The sequence below is a fragment of the Aulonocara stuartgranti genome (genome assembly GCF_965226115.1).
Source record: "Aulonocara stuartgranti genome assembly, chromosome: 18".
NCBI classification, from domain to species: Eukaryota; Metazoa; Chordata; class Actinopteri; order Cichliformes; family Cichlidae; genus Aulonocara; species Aulonocara stuartgranti.
Genome location: NC_138954.1, coordinates 34,789,251 through 34,808,593, shown reverse-complemented (window position 1 = coordinate 34,808,593; position 19,343 = coordinate 34,789,251). Strand labels below are relative to the sequence as shown.

The 19,343-nt window shown below is 40.9% G+C and overlaps 1 protein-coding gene across 12 annotated transcripts; it reads right to left on the bottom strand.

The window, feature by feature from the left end:
* Positions 1 to 6,672: 6,672 nt before the first annotated feature.
* LOC309694466 (uncharacterized protein) lies at positions 6,673 to 17,002 on the bottom strand. 12 transcript variants are annotated; one of them, XR_014272873.1, is made up of 10 exons: positions 16,811 to 17,002; positions 16,009 to 16,072; positions 11,193 to 11,276; positions 10,038 to 10,643; positions 9,172 to 9,299; positions 8,803 to 8,867; positions 8,252 to 8,381; positions 7,665 to 7,696; positions 7,452 to 7,540; positions 6,673 to 7,270 (listed from the first exon to the last, which is right to left on the bottom strand). XR_014272873.1 is itself a non-coding variant. In XM_082514575.1 (8 exons), the coding sequence occupies exons 4-8, from the start codon at positions 10,058 to 10,060 to the stop codon at positions 7,188 to 7,190; spliced, it is 357 nt and encodes a 118-aa protein (XP_082370701.1). In that variant the 5' UTR covers positions 10,061 to 10,643; positions 11,193 to 11,276; positions 16,009 to 16,072; positions 16,811 to 17,002; the 3' UTR covers positions 6,673 to 7,187. The 12 variants fall into 12 exon arrangements, 1 of the variants encoding a protein (XP_082370701.1); XR_014272872.1 differs by lacking the exon at positions 7,665 to 7,696 and having other exon boundaries at positions 8,240 to 8,381; XR_014272874.1 differs by lacking the exon at positions 7,665 to 7,696.
* Positions 17,003 to 19,343: the final 2,341 nt, after the last annotated feature.

Genomic DNA, 19,343 nt, shown 5'->3' with positions numbered 1-19,343 from the left:
ACTGTCTCTGCTGCTCGTCTGCAGAAGTGACGAGTATCTCAGCCTTCCACACAGTGAGCCTTTTCTCTTCATTCAGATTGTATCATGGACTTAAGATCTGTTGTTTGATCTGTTCCTTCCATCTCTCCTGGTTTATTTCTCACTGGTCTCAGTTGCTACAGTGTCTACAATAAAAACATCCCGTTTGTGGAACAGCACGTGTGTCTGATCACTCTGCACTGCTCGCTCAATACAAATCTCACCGCCAGTACGGACCTCAGTCGCAAAGAGAAAACCTCAACACATAATATGCACAATACATGAATCCCAGCTGTCATGATGTGCACCAAAAAGGGATTAATCCTGTTTTTTCTCAGTCCTTGCAGCGCTTTCTGTCACCTAGAGCCAGTTAATGTCTCCAGATCAGCCCTAAAGAAGTGCTGATCTTTGAAAATGAATCCACTGTGAGTGAGTGGACAAATGTCATTGTTTTTAAGCCCCACAGATACAATCATAGTTTAACTGTACAATGCAATGTAGTCCAAATAATCCAGCACATATACAGCAGTGAAGAGACAGAGGTGAGCAGGGTCTGTGTTTATGTATTTGAAGTGAAATTAAAGCTAATTAGAGCTTAATGGCATGAAAGTGAAAGTGGAAAGTGCTAAAAATACAGAATTACCCTTTTAAGTGAATCTAAATATTTTCCTTCCTCTGTCTAAAAGAAGCTTCATCTCCTCTCTCTGTTTATACCAACTCTACTGTCTGACTGGCTTCTGGAGACTCAGATTTGAAGTTTGCCAAACAGAAAAATTGATATTGTTCACTGAATGTTTTCCAACAGTAAACATTTTTCTAACATTTGTTTCCAGTTTCTGTCTTTCCATGTGTTGTCCCGTAATCTGAACTGGAACCCAATGAAGCAGAGTGTAATCACCTCCTACGAGCCATCCTGTCACAGTGAGTGGAAGCTACAGTATCATATACTAGCTCTTTGTCATTTACAATGTGAGCTATTCATGGTGGCCTAAAACAAACTGTGTGCATGCTCTTGTTGTTAAAGGGAATCTTCCTGCAAAGCCACAAGTCAGCGTCACCTCTGTTTCCTGCTTGTCCAAAGTGAACCGTGATGAAAAGATCAATTCATACAGAAGTGAAGCAGCAGGATCATCATGGACGCACGAGTTTGTTTTGTGGCACCACAAGGGAGCCTGGAGTGACTGGAGCTCCACTGGATCATCACCAGTAGGAAGAAAAAAAACCACCACGTGGAACATTTTTGTAGAATCGTTGCAAATTTTCCAGCACACACTGGATGTGATCTGGGAATGCAGTTTCTTGCAACGTGTACTCAGATATTTATGCAATACTTCTGTAAGAATGCTGTTTGTTGACTTCAGCTCAGCATTCAGTACAGTCATTCCCTCCAAGCTGATCACCAAACTTGTGGATTTTGGACTCAGCAACTCCAGGCAACCGTGGTTCAGGGGATTGGGAAGCTCATCTATAACCGGAAGGTTGCCGGTTTGATCCCCCTGGTCGTTGTGTCCTTGGGCAAGACACTATATAAATGCAATCCATTATTATTATTATTATCTGTACCTGGATCGTGGACTTTCTGACCAACAGACCCTGGCATGTAAGGTCAGGCCATAACTGCTCTACCACCATCACACTCAACACTGGCACTCCACAGGGCTGTGTGCTGAGCCCGTTCCTCTATGACTGCAGACCTCGGTCCGGATCCAACTCCATCATCCAGTCTGCAGATGACACCGCGGTGACTGTCTCATCAGAGGCAATGATGAGTCTGCTACAGGGAAGAGTAAAGCACCTAGCTGTGTGGTGCTGACAATAACCTGCTCCTGAATACCAGCAAAACCAAAGAGCTAATTGTGGACTTCAGGAGGGAGAACAGAGACCCCCATGTCCCCATCTACATAAATGATGGGGACATGTTGAACGGGTTGAATGGGTCTCCAGCTTCAAGTTCTTGGGGACCCACATCTCTGAGAATCTCACCTGGTAAACTAACACCTCCAGCCTGGTCAAGAAGGCCCATCAGTGCCTCTTTTTCTTGAGGACACTGAATAACCACATGTCTGCTGACATACTGGTTAACTTCTACCACTATGTGATAGAGAGCATCCTGACCAACTGTGTCACAGTGTGGTATGGGAACTGCTCTGTTGCTGGCCACAAGGCACTGGTTGGGCAGTTTTCACCACAGGGACTCCACTTCCTGCCATTGAGGATGTCCACAAGAAGAGATGTCTATGCCGAGCACGCATCATTCTCAGGGACTCCTCTCGTCCTGCCAATAAACTCCTCCAGCTCCTCCCCCCCAGAAGGTGCTACAGGAGCCTTCAGACTAAAGCCAGCAGGTTTAGGAAGAGCTCCTCCCCCACAGCTGTCACCCTACTGAACTCAGTTCACTCACTGAACCCTTCTACACGCCTCCTCCCAGTGACCATGATCATTTCATTCTCAACATTCACCACATGCTCACATTGGTTACTGCTATAGTTTTAGGACACTGACAGAGTCTCTGTTATAGTGCCTACACTGTTCACTGTTACAGTCTGTTCAGAGAGCTACGCTTCCACTGCTGTAGATATATTCATAGCACTCTGTGGATCTGTTTACCTCACACCGATACATCTGCATATATGTAGCACATCTGTATATTTGTTCACAGTACACCTGTATATCTGCCCATCTGTACAGCAATACAGAACATCTGTATGCTACACCATCTGTATGTCTGTACATATGTATACAACAGTACATCTGTATATCTGCTCTCCACTGAACTTATACATAATCTGCTCTTATTGCACTTACTGATTAGATGCAAACTGTATTTTGTTACCCTGTATTTAGACATGTGTAATGACAAACGTTGAATTCTAAATGATATCCTAAACATTTAAACAGCTACAGGAGAAGTTTTTAGAAGACCAGTAAAGAGAGCATGGAGGCAGATGGAGGAAGCCAAGTCCACTGAATCTACACACTTCCTGTTTCCACCTCATCCTTCCAGTGCTTTATTACTATGGGCTCAATTGTGGTCATAAATATTTTATACTTGTAAATCAGGATTTGTGTGTGTAGAAAAGATTTGTGTGTGGACTTATCCAAAAAATACGTGTGAAAGTCTGCACTAAACTTTCAAGTTACAAGTACGAATTTTGACCCTATTTTTCTTCCTCTCATCTGATTGGCCAAGGTCATGTCAATCACAAATTTAACTATCCAATCAGAGAACGCGATTGCGTGTCCCGCGAAAATTTGGAAGCAGATTTGTATCGCGAAAACGCGTGAAACGGGCATCAGTGTACCGCGTCTGGCACGCGAATAAAACCACGCGCGTCAGTTTTTGTGTTGCATTTTGTGCATACGCGCGTTTCGCATCTACCGCTCAAGTTGGAAAAATCTGAACTCCAGCATCAAATCGCACCGTGACAACCAATCAGGAGCCTGGTGACGTGGCTGTGACCTAGGTCAAAGGAGCAGGTCCAGCCAAAGCCCTTCATTCTTCATTCAGTATGGAGGAAAAGCTCATCACTGCCGTGGACCCTAGCAATCAGTCGTTTTCTGATGAGGCAGCAGCTCTCCAGGGCAGAAACAGTGCTGTTATTTTTCCCCTCCTTCTCCCTGAGGCTCTTCCACTCCAAGCTGGGTCCTTTTTATTCCTGTCTCTCTGTAAATAGTTACATTTTATATATTTATGTTTAATGTTTTTGTTACTGAATTTATATATTTTTTTCCAATAAACATTTGTAATGACTAATGTCTCAGCTCTACTACACAGCAAATATTATACTAATGACAAAACATTCTAATACAGTGGGAGGCAAAAGTTTGGGCAACCTGTGAAAAGTCATTATTTTCCTGTACAAATCGTTGGTTGTCACAATAAAAATTGTCAGTTAAATACATCATATAGGAGACACACACAGTGATATTTGAGAAGTGAAATGAAGTTCACTGGATTTACAGAAAGTGTGCAATAATTGTTTAAACTAAATAAAGCAGGTGCATAAATTGGCAACACAAAAAAAGAGAAATGAAATGAATATTTAGTGTATATCAATGTGTGTGTCTCCTATATGATATATGCAAGTGACATTTTTTACTGTAACAGCGATTCATACAGGAAAATAATGACTATTAATAAGGTTGCCCAAACAGTTGCATCACACTGGTTATAGGAACATAGTGAAGACAAGTTATTTAGAGAGTAAAGAGAGGTTAGTTTATTTTGGAGTAGAGCTGCATTTATTAAGAAAATTTTAAAAAGACAGGAACACTCTTTAGAGGTTTGTGGGTGGCTCTTAAAAGAGCCGTTGTGGGGAAGTCACTCAGACTTCAAACAGGCTACTCCTTTGGTTGCCAAGACACGGCTCCCTGCGCCGAGAAGTGGGCCATGAACTTCTCCCTCACCAGGACAGCCTCTCTGGAGGAGTTGTTTGCTGCTACACGACCCAGGCCTTGCAACGGCTCCACCACAGCAGGTGCCACCCCCCTCACAGCAGGCGCCACACCCCTCACAGCAGGCGCCACACCCCTCACAGCAGGTGCCACACCCCTCACAGCAGGTGCCACACCCCTCACAGCAGGTGCCACACCCCTCACAGCAGATGCCCCTGTCTCGTTCAAACAGCGCAGAAAATTGTGGAGAACACACGTTGCCTTCACGCACTTCTCCGCAATTTCAGGACGGAGCTCCATGGAGCGCAGATACAACCTCCACTGTGAGGGAGAGAGGGAAGTTCCAGCGCTCCTGGAATCCCTCTGCAATGCACCGCCAGTCTGCAGTTGAAGGCACAGCCATGAAGTCGTCCACTAGACAGTCCCAGATGGACGTCGCTACCTGGGGGGTGATCTGGCTCACCGTGGACACACCGACTCGAAAACTGAATGTGATGGTCCTGAAGGAGTCCCCGGTGGCAAGGAACCTGGACAAAATGCTGCAGTTACAAAATACATTATTCAAATTCCAAAATACTTTTGTGATGTCAGATTTAAATTACAAAACATGAATCTTACATAAAACCTTTTGTAATTACAAGGATAATTACATGATATATATTAGATATAATCTAAAACAGTCTGCTGGGATTATATACAAATATTCAACTATCCCAGAATTAAACCAGGTCTAAATAAAAAGGAGTGAGTATCACTACAAAGGTTAACCCACAGTGGTCCTCATACCACAGTCTGATATCAGCAAACAGCGAGAGCATACACTGATAGGACACCACAGCCATGCTATCATTCAAACACTGATAACAGCATAAATCGAATTAAATCGGGACTTGATGAGAGCTTCTGAGTATCACTAGAAATATTATAAACAGTCGTCTCTGTACCACAGTTTGCTATCAGTAAACACCGACAGCATTCATTGATAGCATAGCACATCGATGCTGGGACCAACGCGGGACAGCAGGTCCTCAAACTGGGCGAGTGAAAGACGGTGGTATTGCTGGAATCGGCCGTCATCCAGGCGCAGCTCCTGGAGCAAATGGTGAAACTCACCAAACTGCTCACGCGTCTGGAGGACCTGATGGACCCAGGTACGGCGAGGACGTCCTTAACGCCGCTGCTCTGCTCCTTTTTGGCTCCTACCTTAAAGCACACTGTGCGCTGTCGATCTTACGTGCTGCACAATAATGTTTAACATTTAGTATTTACTGTTATATTCCCATAGATCATCATGGTGTTGTTTATTTTATTGCTCTAGTCTTCTTCTGCTTGTTTTCTTTTTTCTTTCTCAACAGGTGATCCAGGGAAAAAAAAAGACCCCGACGTATTAGCCAGAGGTCCCTTTACTACGGTTCGGAGCCGCGGACCTGTTTTCTATACGAGATCGCTGCAAAAAGTGCAGCCTGACCTGATGTGCACCTACTGTTACTCATTTATATTAAGATTTAAACATCTAGTTGGTGTTGGTATGGAGAGTAACCTTCGGTAATAGTAATAAATCACACAGCAATAGCACATTCATGTAGTTGTAAAGTATTCAGAATACATTACTTCTATAATCTTTGGTGGAATACATTTTAAAATTAACACTGTCAACAGGTTAGTACCTCATACCACAGTGCAGCAAAGCAGTCTCATGAGCGCTGGGAAGGACACGCCCCAAAACAGACAGTGCAGGAGATGACAAGGTTAGTAAATGTATGGTGAAAATTATACTTTTAGTTATCTTGTTAGTTATCTACAAAATCTGCTTCTCACATATAGGGCATTTCCAAGATTTTTTTTCAAAACTTCTTCAATTTCTTTCATTACAGCTGTCCTGTGCCAGATGTTCTGTTGACCCACAGTGAGAGGCATCATTTCAGAAACACCAGGAAGACTGAAACTCGTCGCCAGGATCAAGCAGGGCTCGTGATCTTCACCAGCAGCTCCCTCACAAGAAGGATGAACCCAGCATTTCATGAACACTGATGGAGACCTTTGCTTTGTGTAATGTTAGAAGTAGCAAAAAAAAAGTTTTCTGGCACAACTTCACCTGCTTCCAAGGTGCATGGAGAGGATAAAAGAATTCACAAAGCAGGAACTCCAGCAACACTTGAGGGAAGATGAACAACTTTAATAATAGACCAACGCGTTTCGGCTGTGGCCCTGATGAAGGCCACAAGCCGAAATGCGTTGGTCTATTATTAAAGTTGTTCATCTTCCCTCAAGTGTTAGAAGTACTCAGATAATCCTCCGAGGGTCTGGACTTTTACATAATATCATAGCTTTAAGTCCTGTAGAAAGTTAAATATATGTTGTGCTCTCTGGTTACTCTGGTATGAATGACTCTGAATTACTTTATGATAAATAACACTATTGTCAAAAACAGTGAAAGAATTCCAGATCACAAGTTTTTAGTTCAAAAACAAGTAACAACCTTTGAGTTTAATTAGGTTTTATTTAATTGTGTCAGAGAAAACATCATGTGCTCTTCATGTAGCTGAGTACATTCAGTGTTTAAAACAGAAGCTGTGCAGGTCTGAGATCAGCAGCTTTCTGAAACACCAAACTGAGGTCCTGTTAATGCTGATGTATAGTGACACAGTTACAGGGGTGATTAATCCTTTTGACCTTTTGTCTTTAAATTTATCAATAAAACAGCTGCAGCTTTCACTGACAGCACATGTGGTACGTTAACCTTTGTACTGTTTTCTTCAGTTAATTTACTACAGTTAGTTACTACAAAGAGTGAAGATATAGGATGATCTGTCTGCTGTCACTGGGTGGTGCTGAGGTCTGAATCTGAGGACGGCTCCTGAATCATCACAAACTGAAATATAAAGTTTATCTCAAATCTGAAATACAGCTGATCCTTCTCCGGCCTCACACACTCGGGATCTGAAGTTGTTCAGTCCTACAGTTCTGCCGACAGCTGTTTATTTTTTATTTGTTTTAAAGGCCTTATATACTAACACATTTTCTAATATCATGTTTACCTTTGAGTTGTTGATGCTTTATAAATGGACATCTGCAAAGATGAGATGATGGAGCAGGTTTCAGTCGAGGTTCAGTCTGCTGCTGCATCCTGGTCACAACATACAGAGGTGTTATCAGCTCAGTATTGAACAAGAAATATTAATGCTTCAAATTATTTGTCCTAAAGGATGCAAGCTGTACAGAGTACTGCACATGTGACTTTGTGAACATACCTCATTAAATATAATTCGGACAGTTTTTTAACCTGAATATTTGCAACAAACAAAAAATATACAGAGTCAGTGCTAAAAAATAATCAGAGGAAAAAATTAACATTTTAACTTAAGCTGCCAAGCGGAAGTAGTTGGTTTCAGTACATAAGTATCGGGCTTTGCTATTTAATCCGTAGCTATTGACTAATGAGGGGTTACTGAAGTGCCAGGTTTTTAAAAGTTGGCGTTAATGTCGTTCCACATGTGGAAAGCGACAGAAAACACGCTTCTGTTTGCACATATTTAATAATCAGCTCTGCACAGGAGCAGAAGCAGAGTCCAGCCTGTTGCTCTTACAGTATAATACTCATAATAAAAGTACAGTAACCGTGGTTAGTTACTGAGCAGCCTGGTGCGTTTCTCTTGATTTCTTTAGTCAGGGTAAATTCATTCACCTGCACAGGTTAGCTAAACGAACTTTACAAAACAAGTTTCCCTGACAGCCGAGTGCTCACCTAACACACAAATCCTGATTTACAAGTACAAAATATTTATGAGCACAATTTGAGCCCATATACTCTCTCTACCACAGCTACCTTTGAACTTGCCTGGGCCAGGTCTGAGTCCAGCTTTGCTACTCCTGCCAGGTCACATGACACAGGGGTGTGCTGTGATGTCAGCAGGCAGGTCAGTGGAGCCCTCTGGTGGTGGATATATGGCAGTGAAGCAGGAGGAGGCCTGAGAACAGACAGCAGGCTTAACTAGCAGGACAAAGTAGCATGTAGTACTTGAAGGAGTCATCACAGCCAATCAGCTCTCAGGAAAATGGAACATCACATAAATATTTCTCTTCTTTGATTTTCATCAATTATTTCCTTTGATAGATTTTCCGTCAACACTTCTGGTTGATTAGAAGCTCATAGGCAGTTCCTGTCACTCTACAATAAAACAATGTAAAGGCTGCGCTCTCTGCCCTCCCTAATTGACATATTTTGTTGTTTTGTGTGTGTGTTTGTCTGTGTGAAGTTTTGATGTGTATGTGAAAAACACAATTTTGAAAACACTGGAAAAAGACCTCAAGACATGTTTTCCTTTACTTTCTATGAAACAACAATTCCCACCAAGGCTTTTCAGGGTGAAATTTAGTGCATAGAAAAACCTGTGCCAGGTTGTCTCCATCTAGTGGTGAACATGGCCTCACCACTACATCAGGTGAGCTTTTCACTGTGCACAGTGACACAAAAGTCATTTAACAATTTTAAAAAAAGCAATGTTACAGATTCAGTAAGAACTGAAGTTTATCATAATCCTTCAAGTTTCACTCAGTAACAGCAGCTTTTTAATATTATTGGCTATATTTTAGAGTCACATTTATATGAAATGTCAAACAATCACAGAGTGACACTGAACTAAACAATCAATGCCATGTGAGTTGTTCTTGTTTGTTCTTTATCTCGGATTTATTGTAAGCAGCGGGAGTAGAAGCTAAAGAAAAATAGTAAAGATATGAATGAATCTCTGCTCTTACAGCTTTTATTGTGCCATAATGTCTGCTTTGAAACCGTCCTCTTGCTCGTCTCTTGGATGCTCACCTCTTCTTCACCTGTTCCTTTCACCAAACTGCTGCACTCTCGTTCTCTGCTCTCGCCTCCTCTTCTGGTTATAATTAGAATGCAGTCAGCATGTGCCAAACAAACTCCCCCCAAATCGATCATGTTTGATATGATGATGACGTTTTTAACATCTTATTTATGCACTTGTTGGGTGGGAAAGAGTAAACAAAGATGGGGCATAGAAGCAGAACTGATACGTGTGGAGGGACAGTAACTGTGTGTGTGTGTATGTGTAAGCATTTAAACACTGCAGAGAGTCAAATTAACAGTAACACTATTTTGTCTAAGTCCGCCATTGTAGAAATTCATTTCACCGAAACAATAACATGGCGCACAATGTGACAATAAACGTATAAAACACAAATTCTTACCTAGCAGGAGAATAAATAATCAGTATTTTAAGGCTACTGCATGTATAGATGTCACTGCTGGCTCACATAAGCTAGCTCTGAGACCCGCCAGAGTTTACGCCACAGTTGACTGTCGCGAAAGAGTCGTAAATCACCGGCATTGTAAAACTTAAAATGATTCCAGGGCATGTTATAAAACACCCAATAGATGTGCTGGATATTAAACGGTATCAAACGACTAAATGAACACAGGGTTACAATTACATGCTCACGTCGTCACATCGAGAGTTTATTCATTAATCATCAGAGTTCAACAATGTGACATCCAGTTGAAAACAGCTTCACTAACGCCAGCAAAACAGGCTAACAGTATATAAGAGCACAGAAACAGCCGTGCTTATCAACAGCTCGACATATCCTCAACAATTCACCTCAGTATGTGTAACCCGTTCATGTGTTACGCCTGTTGTTCTTGCGTTGTGTTCTGGCGTGAAAGGAAGAGGCAGGAGACAGTACTGGGTCTTTGGCTCTTTACTGCACATCTGCAACACAGAAACATGTGTCTGATCTGTGTGTGTCACGCGACTGCCAGTACACCTCTCCTCCGGCCATGTTGAAAGCAGCTGTGTCTGCAGCTTCATTAACACTACAATAATATAATGAATCAAATACAACAAATTGTTTTAAAACATTAACTTAAGCTCTCAAAAACAAAAAGCACAAAATAAATAATATGTCACTGAAAAAACATCAAAAACAACTTATAAGAACAATAAACAAAATAATTCAAAAACAAATAAACAGTCAGATAAATACAATTCAATAACCAGGACCCAATATTCTGGTACTTATAGTTCAAACATTATACTTCAGTACAATTATATTAATAACCGCCATCTAACAGGCAGTACAACACTGTACTTATAAAAACAATGAATGAAAGACTGCATCTCCAAAACATAAGAACATCTCCATACCTGCAACACAGAAATATGTGTCTGATCTGTGTGTGTCACGCGACTGCCAGTACACCTCTCCTGACGAAGGAAAAAAGTGCATGCTGTTAAAAAAAGACTGCCGCGAGTAGCCGCTAGCAATCAGGCTAACTTAGCATGCTAGCATTTTAGCTGCGTTCTCGGCTAAAACTCATAAGCGTATATTAGTGAACTCCGCCCTCCACAAAACTTATCCCGAATGAGTCTCTTAATGACAAACAAAAACGCGGCGGTTTGGCTGTATTCACATTGCAGCTTGGGATCTGAACAAACTTTAATTAGCTGCGAGCAAAGTGGCAGTGACTTACCTCCGGCCATGCTGAAAGGAGCTGTGACCGGGGCACACATGCACGCGCCTACGTCACCACGCAGCGCACACACACACACACACACACACACACACACACGAACGCAATATACACATATGCAGCATATTTATTTTACTTGGTTTTAGAGTTGGAGTATTTACATATTGATCTGAAATATTTTGCTGCTGAGCAGCAGAGCTCCAAAGCGTCCCCCTGTAACCATGGTTATGCAGATGCGTTCCGACTGTCACGTCACCGAGGAGAACCTGTTTCAAATGTATACCTGGATCAACCTGCAATCAGTTTGAAAAGTTTTCTGCTGAGATCCGCAGCTCGACTTCCTGGCACCCCGGGATAAGATGAGTTGCTGTGTTTTTCACGGAGAAAAAATAACGTCAGTGTTAGATGAAAAAAAAAAGATGCAAGCAGAAAAGGACAGCAGATTGAGAAGAGATTTCTTCAAACGGTAAGGAGCTTCTAACAAGTGATATCTGATAAGCTTAAAACTTAAATCTAATGTCCAGATTCATGCTAAACTTTTCTGATTACTCCGTGTATCTGCACCGTTAGACTTTTCATCGCCACTTTACGGTAACATACTGGTGTCACTGCTGCCAGCGTCATACCGTGACGCCGTGTTACGGTAGCTTACCTTTCTGCAGGATGATACCGTTTTTTGCTGGTGTGGTATAATACTCTTGGACAAATTATGGTAACGCACCGTAGCCTTTTTTACGGTATCTCACTGGCGACAGTTATGTCAGTGAGATACCGTTATGTCGTTATGTCGTAAATTACGTCAACAAAGTAACATCATACTGTGATTAAGAAATTGGTATACTACCGTTTATTCACGGTATGTCACTGTAAGCCCGCTGCAAGGTAATAAACTGCAATAAATTAACCAGTAACTTATCGTTATCACGCATCATCAGTACCAAAAATATTCATCTCTGCTAGAGGATACCGTGTCCTAACAGGCGGTCATTTACTCTTTTAACAGGTCGTAATTTACCGTAATTTCAGTTAACAGTAACATACTGTAAGAGACTGGAGGGTTCCAAAAAAATTGGATGGATGGATGGACACACACACACACACACACACACACACACACACACACACACACACACACACACACACACAAAATATAATTCATGTGCTTTACACCACTTTATTTCAATTCTGATTCTTCCCTGCTGAAATACACATTTCCAAAATCAATAACTGAAAAGAACTGAAAACATATTTTCATTGAGCAAGCACTTGTTTTTACTAAACCATGTAATCCATTATTTTCTCAGATGGTTGTACAAACAATAACGATATTATGTCATGTCCATATCATGGCAGACAACACATGCTCAAGTGTTGGGTTTCCTTAGTTATATTTTGTAGGGTCTCAAACCTACAATGTGAAGTGCCTTGGCATTCATTTTGTTGGCACCATACAAACAAACTGAATTGTAATGGATATAATATCAAGCCCCACACGTCTGCCTTTATATACACTTTGTCCAAAATACTGGCTCACACCACCAAATCAATGCACAAAGCAGGGTCCACGACATGGATGAGCGTGTGTGGTGTGAAGGAACTTGACTGACCTGCACTGAACCCTGATCTTGCTTTGTGGACTGAGTTCATTGATTTGTAGGGTGAGCCAATACATGTGACAATTAAAGTGTAAGTAGTTGAAATAATTTTTAACAAACAGGTAAAAGCAGGAAAAAAAATCAACACTTGCACTCAAAAAACCTATTGGACAGAAACAGCGTCTTGCAAGATGGCGAGAGAGCTTGTCTTCATTGTTGCTCGTCTTGTGTAAATATCCAGAAAGCATGGGCCATGGATCATCTGTGGAGACATGGGTAACAACACATTGGCCACTTAAATTATACAAGAAATTTACTAAAAATGGCAAAAACAGTTACCTAATTTGAAGTTCTCCACTCAAATTCAGTAAGCCACTGGAGGAAAGTTGTGACATGAGGGTTAATGTGAACAACCTTTCGCTTCACAGTGGTCCCAGTCCTTCTTGTCCCAACCTTGGAGGTACATTTTGTTCCCTCTTCTGGGTTTATCCTTACAAAAAACCTTGCACACGCTGACTCCTGGTATTCCAGGTTCAATACATAGAATGAACCAAAGAAGACTGACATTGCATCAGCAAAGATGTTCTCTTTGTCCAGCTCAACAATTACACGCCCCTCTGCACTCACCATCCAGCAGGTGGCGGTCATTGAACTTTGTCCTTAAATGTATAGGGGCAACATGTTGTCATTATGCAACATAAAATAATTTCAATACTTCACTTCTTCACACTGTCTAGATAGTCATAAAGCAAATAGCTACGTACAGTTAATTATTAATGGCCTTATGTACATAAGTCCATTTTAACATATTATAATTGTACATAATTGGGAATTATTCTGCCCATTAAACACACCTAACAAAGAGTCAGCCCAGTTAAAGTACCGGAGGTGAATCAACTGTATGGTTATTTTGGAGTTTATAGTTTGTGCTGCTGTTAAACTTTACAGTATTGACTTCAGTATTCCTGCTGTTGGTGTAGCTAGACTACTATGTTGATCAGTAATATGTAATGTGAAATTTGATATTGTTACTTTGCTGGATTCACTGAGACACATGTCCAACAACCTTGGTTTATAAAGGAAATTACAGAAATTTGAGCTAACAAAACAGAGACTGGATACCTGTGTCCACGAAAAGCTCCTGTGCCAAACAGAAATTTTAATATGGTCTAATCAGCTCTATTTCATAAATGACTTCTTACCAAGCATAATCAGCCTTGGGGTGCTTGGCAGGCTTTTAACATGCAAGCTGAACAATATAAATTTGTGTGCACTGAAGCCACAAAATTTAGAAATACACAGTTGCAAAAAGTTCAGTGACCAATTACCTTTGCTAAAGGACATATGCAATGCAAAAAGTAAGAGTATTGTCAATAGGGACCAATTCCCAGTTTTTACATGATCAAAATTATTCACAAAAGGCTTCAATAAACAGAAAATGTGTGCCAACAAGAGAACAGTGCACAAAAATGAAAAGATATTTGAGCTCGACGCTTTAATGGGTTTAACATGACTTAGTCAGCACTCCGCACCGTACAGGTAGTACAAGCACACCTGAAAACACTGACCAGCTAACAGCTTTAAGCATTTGGGCGCAACCTGGGTAGTTCACCGATTCACCTGTTGCAAACGTCCAAGTTTCTATCAAGTCTCATAAATCCATCGGCAACTATTACCTAACCAGTCTTTTGAGTCTCCACATTCATAGATATTGACATTTTGTCTTTGAATGAAAATATCCTGGTAGGGTAGCTTAAAAGTCAAAACAAACAGTACTAAGAACGCATTTCGGACTTCTCTCGAATAAGTGAAAAAAACACTTACCTTCAGACTGATTAGCTGGTTCCGATCCAACTTTAATGTGTCCCATGTCAGTCCATTTTAGGGAAATAGTGTTAAGTGGTTTCATTTAATTTTGGGATACTCCCGCATGGACGAGCCGCAATTTGGAGTCTAGCAGAGTTATCACGAATAGCATATGATCTTCAGATATAATCCAATCAACCTTGCATTTAATCCCATTGAACATCCAGTTACCTCTGACTACTTCTAAGTTGCACATGTTAACGGTCTCATCATCACTCTGTGCTGCAGCGAACTGAATCTGTGGCACAGAATAGTTGATGGCCATGTTGTTCTCCTGCTTTGCAGCTTTGTTTGAGTCTGAATTGCAGCTTAAACGTGCAAAACTAAGAGAAGCAGATCAATATTTTCTTCTTATTGTTATTTAATGGTGGTTGGCAACCAGCGAAAGGAGCATTAACCACCTCGAGCAATATTTTCTATTTTCTATCCCCATTTTTGTTTTGAAAGTGAATACCCGACGTGTGCGTCATACGTCACGTTGTACGTCAGGTGAAGGTGTGGTGTCGGCTATCGCACCTGTCGCATTACAAAGCTTTAAAACATAACAATCGCTTTAAAAACATAACCCAACGCGCTAAACTGTGATAATGTGTTACATTATCACGTATATCCAGGACATCTCTTCTGAACCAAGACGAAGTGGTGCTACAAAGGAATTATTTCTTTAGGAGAGCATTTAATAGCAGTCTGGCCTGCAGCAAAATGCACCGCTAAAAATACAGTTTCTGCTTGTCCCAGAATTTATTAATTTTGAGAGTGAAGTTGTAGGACTGATGCTGGTTAGTGGTGTAGGTTTCATGGATGTGACACCTTGTGTAAAATGACGACCAGAGCATATTATTAGGTCAGTTCACTGTAGTTAGGCAGAGGTGTCTTAAAAATTACCATCTTATACAAAACAAATGAAGGTTCAGTATAAGAAAGAATAAGAAGAGAAAAAAGCAACATCCTGCTAAATGAAGTCATTTTTAAACATTACTCTAAATGTAGCCATTAGTTTTTGTTGCTGCGCTCTCTGCCCTCCCTAATTGACATATTTTGTTGTTTTGTGTGTGTGTTTGTCTGTGTGAAGTTTTGATGTGTATGTGAAAAACACAATTTTGAAAACACTGGAAAAAGACCTCAAGACATGTTTTCCTTTACTTTCTATGAAACAACAATTCCCACCAAGGCTTTTCAGGGTGAAATTTAGTGCATAGAAAAACCTGTGCCAGGTTGTCTCCATCTAGTGGTGAACATGGCCTCACCACTACATCAGGTGAGCTTTTCACTGTGCACAGTGACACAAAAGTCATTTAACAATTTTAAAAAAAGCAATGTTACAGATTCAGTAAGAACTGAAGTTTATCATAATCCTTCAAGTTTCACTCAGTAACAGCAGCTTTTTAATATTATTGGCTATATTTTAGAGTCACATTTATATGAAATGTCAAACAATCACAGAGTGACACTGAACTAAACAATCAATGCCATGTGAGTTGTTCTTGTTTGTTCTTTATCTCGGATTTATTGTAAGCAGCGGGAGTAGAAGCTAAAGAAAAATAGTAAAGATATGAATGAATCTCTGCTCTTACAGCTTTTATTGTGCCATAATGTCTGCTTTGAAACCGTCCTCTTGCTCGTCTCTTGGATGCTCACCTCTTCTTCACCTGTTCCTTTCACCAAACTGCTGCACTCTCGTTCTCTGCTCTCGCCTCCTCTTCTGGTTATAATTAGAATGCAGTCAGCATGTGCCAAACAAACTCCCCCCAAATCGATCATGTTTGATATGATGATGACGTTTTTAACATCTTATTTATGCACTTGTTGGGTGGGAAAGAGTAAACAAAGATGGGGCATAGAAGCAGAACTGATACGTGTGGAGGGACAGTAACTGTGTGTGTGTGTATGTGTAAGCATTTAAACACTGCAGAGAGTCAAATTAACAGTAACACTATTTTGTCTAAGTCCGCCATTGTAGAAATTCATTTCACCGAAACAATAACATGGCGCACAATGTGACAATAAACGTATAAAACACAAATTCTTACCTAGCAGGAGAATAAATAATCAGTATTTTAAGGCTACTGCATGTATAGATGTCACTGCTGGCTCACATAAGCTAGCTCTGAGACCCGCCAGAGTTTACGCCACAGTTGACTGTCGCGAAAGAGTCGTAAATCACCGGCATTGTAAAACTTAAAATGATTCCAGGGCATGTTATAAAACACCCAATAGATGTGCTGGATATTAAACGGTATCAAACGACTAAATGAACACAGGGTTACAATTACATGCTCACGTCGTCACATCGAGAGTTTATTCATTAATCATCAGAGTTCAACAATGTGACATCCAGTTGAAAACAGCTTCACTAACGCCAGCAAAACAGGCTAACAGTATATAAGAGCACAGAAACAGCCGTGCTTATCAACAGCTCGACATATCCTCAACAATTCACCTCAGTATGTGTAACCCGTTCATGTGTTACGCCTGTTGTTCTTGCGTTGTGTTCTGGCGTGAAAGGAAGAGGCAGGAGACAGTACTGGGTCTTTGGCTCTTTACTGCACATCTGCAACACAGAAACATGTGTCTGATCTGTGTGTGTCACGCGACTGCCAGTACACCTCTCCTCCGGCCATGCTGAAAGGAGCTGTGTCTGCAGCTTCATTAACACTACAATAATATAATGAATCAAATACAACAAATTGTTTTAAAACATTAACTTAAGCTCTCAAAAACAAAAAGCACAAAATAAATAATATGTCACTGAAAAAAACATCAAAAACAACTTATAAGAACAATAAACAAAATAATTCAAAAACAAATAAACAGTCAGATAAATACAATTCAATAACCAGGACCCAATATTCTGGTACTTATAGTTCAAACATTATACTTCAGTACAATTATATTAATAACCGCCATCTAACAGGCAGTACAACACTGTACTTATAAAAACAATGAATGAAAGACTGCATCTCCAAAACATAAGAACATCTCCATACCTGCAACACAGAAATATGTGTCTGATCTGTGTGTGTCACGCGACTGCCAGTACACCTCTCCTGACGAAGGAAAAAAGTGCATGCTGTTAAAAAAAGACTGCCGCGAGTAGCCGCTAGCAATCAGGCTAACTTAGCATGCTAGCATTTTAGCTGCGTTCTCGGCTAAAACTCATAAGCGTATATTAGTGAACTCCGCCCTCCACAAAACTTATCCCGAATGAGTCTCTTAATGACAAACAAAAACGCGGCGGTTTGGCTGTATTCACATTGCAGCTTGGGATCTGAACAAACTTTAATTAGCTGCGAGCAAAGTGGCAGTGACTTACCTCCGGCCATGCTGAAAGGAGCTGTGACCGGGGCACACATGCACGCGCCTACGTCACCACGCAGCGCACACACACACACACACACACGAACGCAATATACACATATGCAGCATATTTATTTTACTTGGTTTTAGAGTTGGAGTATTTACATATTGATCTGAAATATTTTGCTGCTGAGCAGCAGAGCTCCAAAGCGTCCCCCTGTAACCATGGTTATGCAGATGCGTTCCGACTGTCACGTCACCGAGGAGAACCTGTTTCAAATGTATACCTGGATCAACCTGCAATCAGTTTGAAAAGTTTTCTGCTGAGATCCGCAGCTCGACTTCCTGGCACCCCGGGATAAGATGAGTTGCTGTGTTTTTCACGGAGAAAAAATAACGTCAGTGTTAGATGAAAAAAAAAAGATGCAAGCAGAAAAGGACAGCAGATTGAGAAGAGATTTCTTCAAACGGTAAGGAGCTTCTAACAAGTGATATCTGATAAGCTTAAAACTTAAATCTAATGTCCAGATTCATGCTAAACTTTTCTGATTACTCCGTGTATCTGCACCGTTAGACTTTTCATCGCCACTTTACGGTAACATACTGGTGTCACTGCTGCCAGCGTCATACCGTGACGCCGTGTTACGGTAGCTTACCTTTCTGCAGGATGATACCGTTTTTTGCTGGTGTGGTATAATACTCTTGGACAAATTATGGTAACGCACCGTAGCCTTTTTTACGGTATCTCACTGGCGACAGTTATGTCAGTGAGATACCGTTATGTCGTTATGTCGTAAATTACGTCAACAAAGTAACATCATACTGTGATTAAGAAATTGGTATACTACCGTTTATTCACGGTATGTCACTGTAAGCCCGCTGCAAGGTAATAAACTGCAATAAATTAACCAGTAACTTACCGTTATCACGCATCATCAGTACCAAAAATATTCATCTCTGCTAGAGGATACCGTGTCCTAACAGGCGGTCATTTACTCTTTTAACAGGTCGTAATTTACCGTAATTTCAGTTAACAGTAACATACTGTAAGAGACTGGAGGGTTCCAAAAAAATTGGATGGATGGATGGACACACACACACACACACACACACACACACACACACACACACACACACACACACACACACACACACACACACACAAAATATAATTCATGTGCTTTACACCACTTTATTTCAATTCTGATTCTTCCCTGCTGAAATACACATTTCCAAAATCAATAACTGAAAAGAACTGAAAACATATTTTCATTGAGCAAGCACTTGTTTTTACTAAACCATGTAATCCATTATTTTCTCAGATGGTTGTACAAACAATAACGATATTATGTCATGTCCATATCATGGCAGACAACACATGCTCAAGTGTTGGGTTTCCTTAGTTATATTTTGTAGGGTCTCAAACCTACAATGTGAAGTGCCTTGGCATTCATTTTGTTGGCACCATACAAACAAACTGAATTGTAATGGATATAATATCAAGCCCCACACGTCTGCCTTTATATACACTTTGTCCAAAATACTGGCTCACACCACCAAATCAATGCACAAAGCAGGGTCCACGACATGGATGAGCGTGTGTGGTGTGAAGGAACTTGACTGACCTGCACTGAACCCTGATCTTGCTTTGTGGACTGAGTTCATTGATTTGTAGG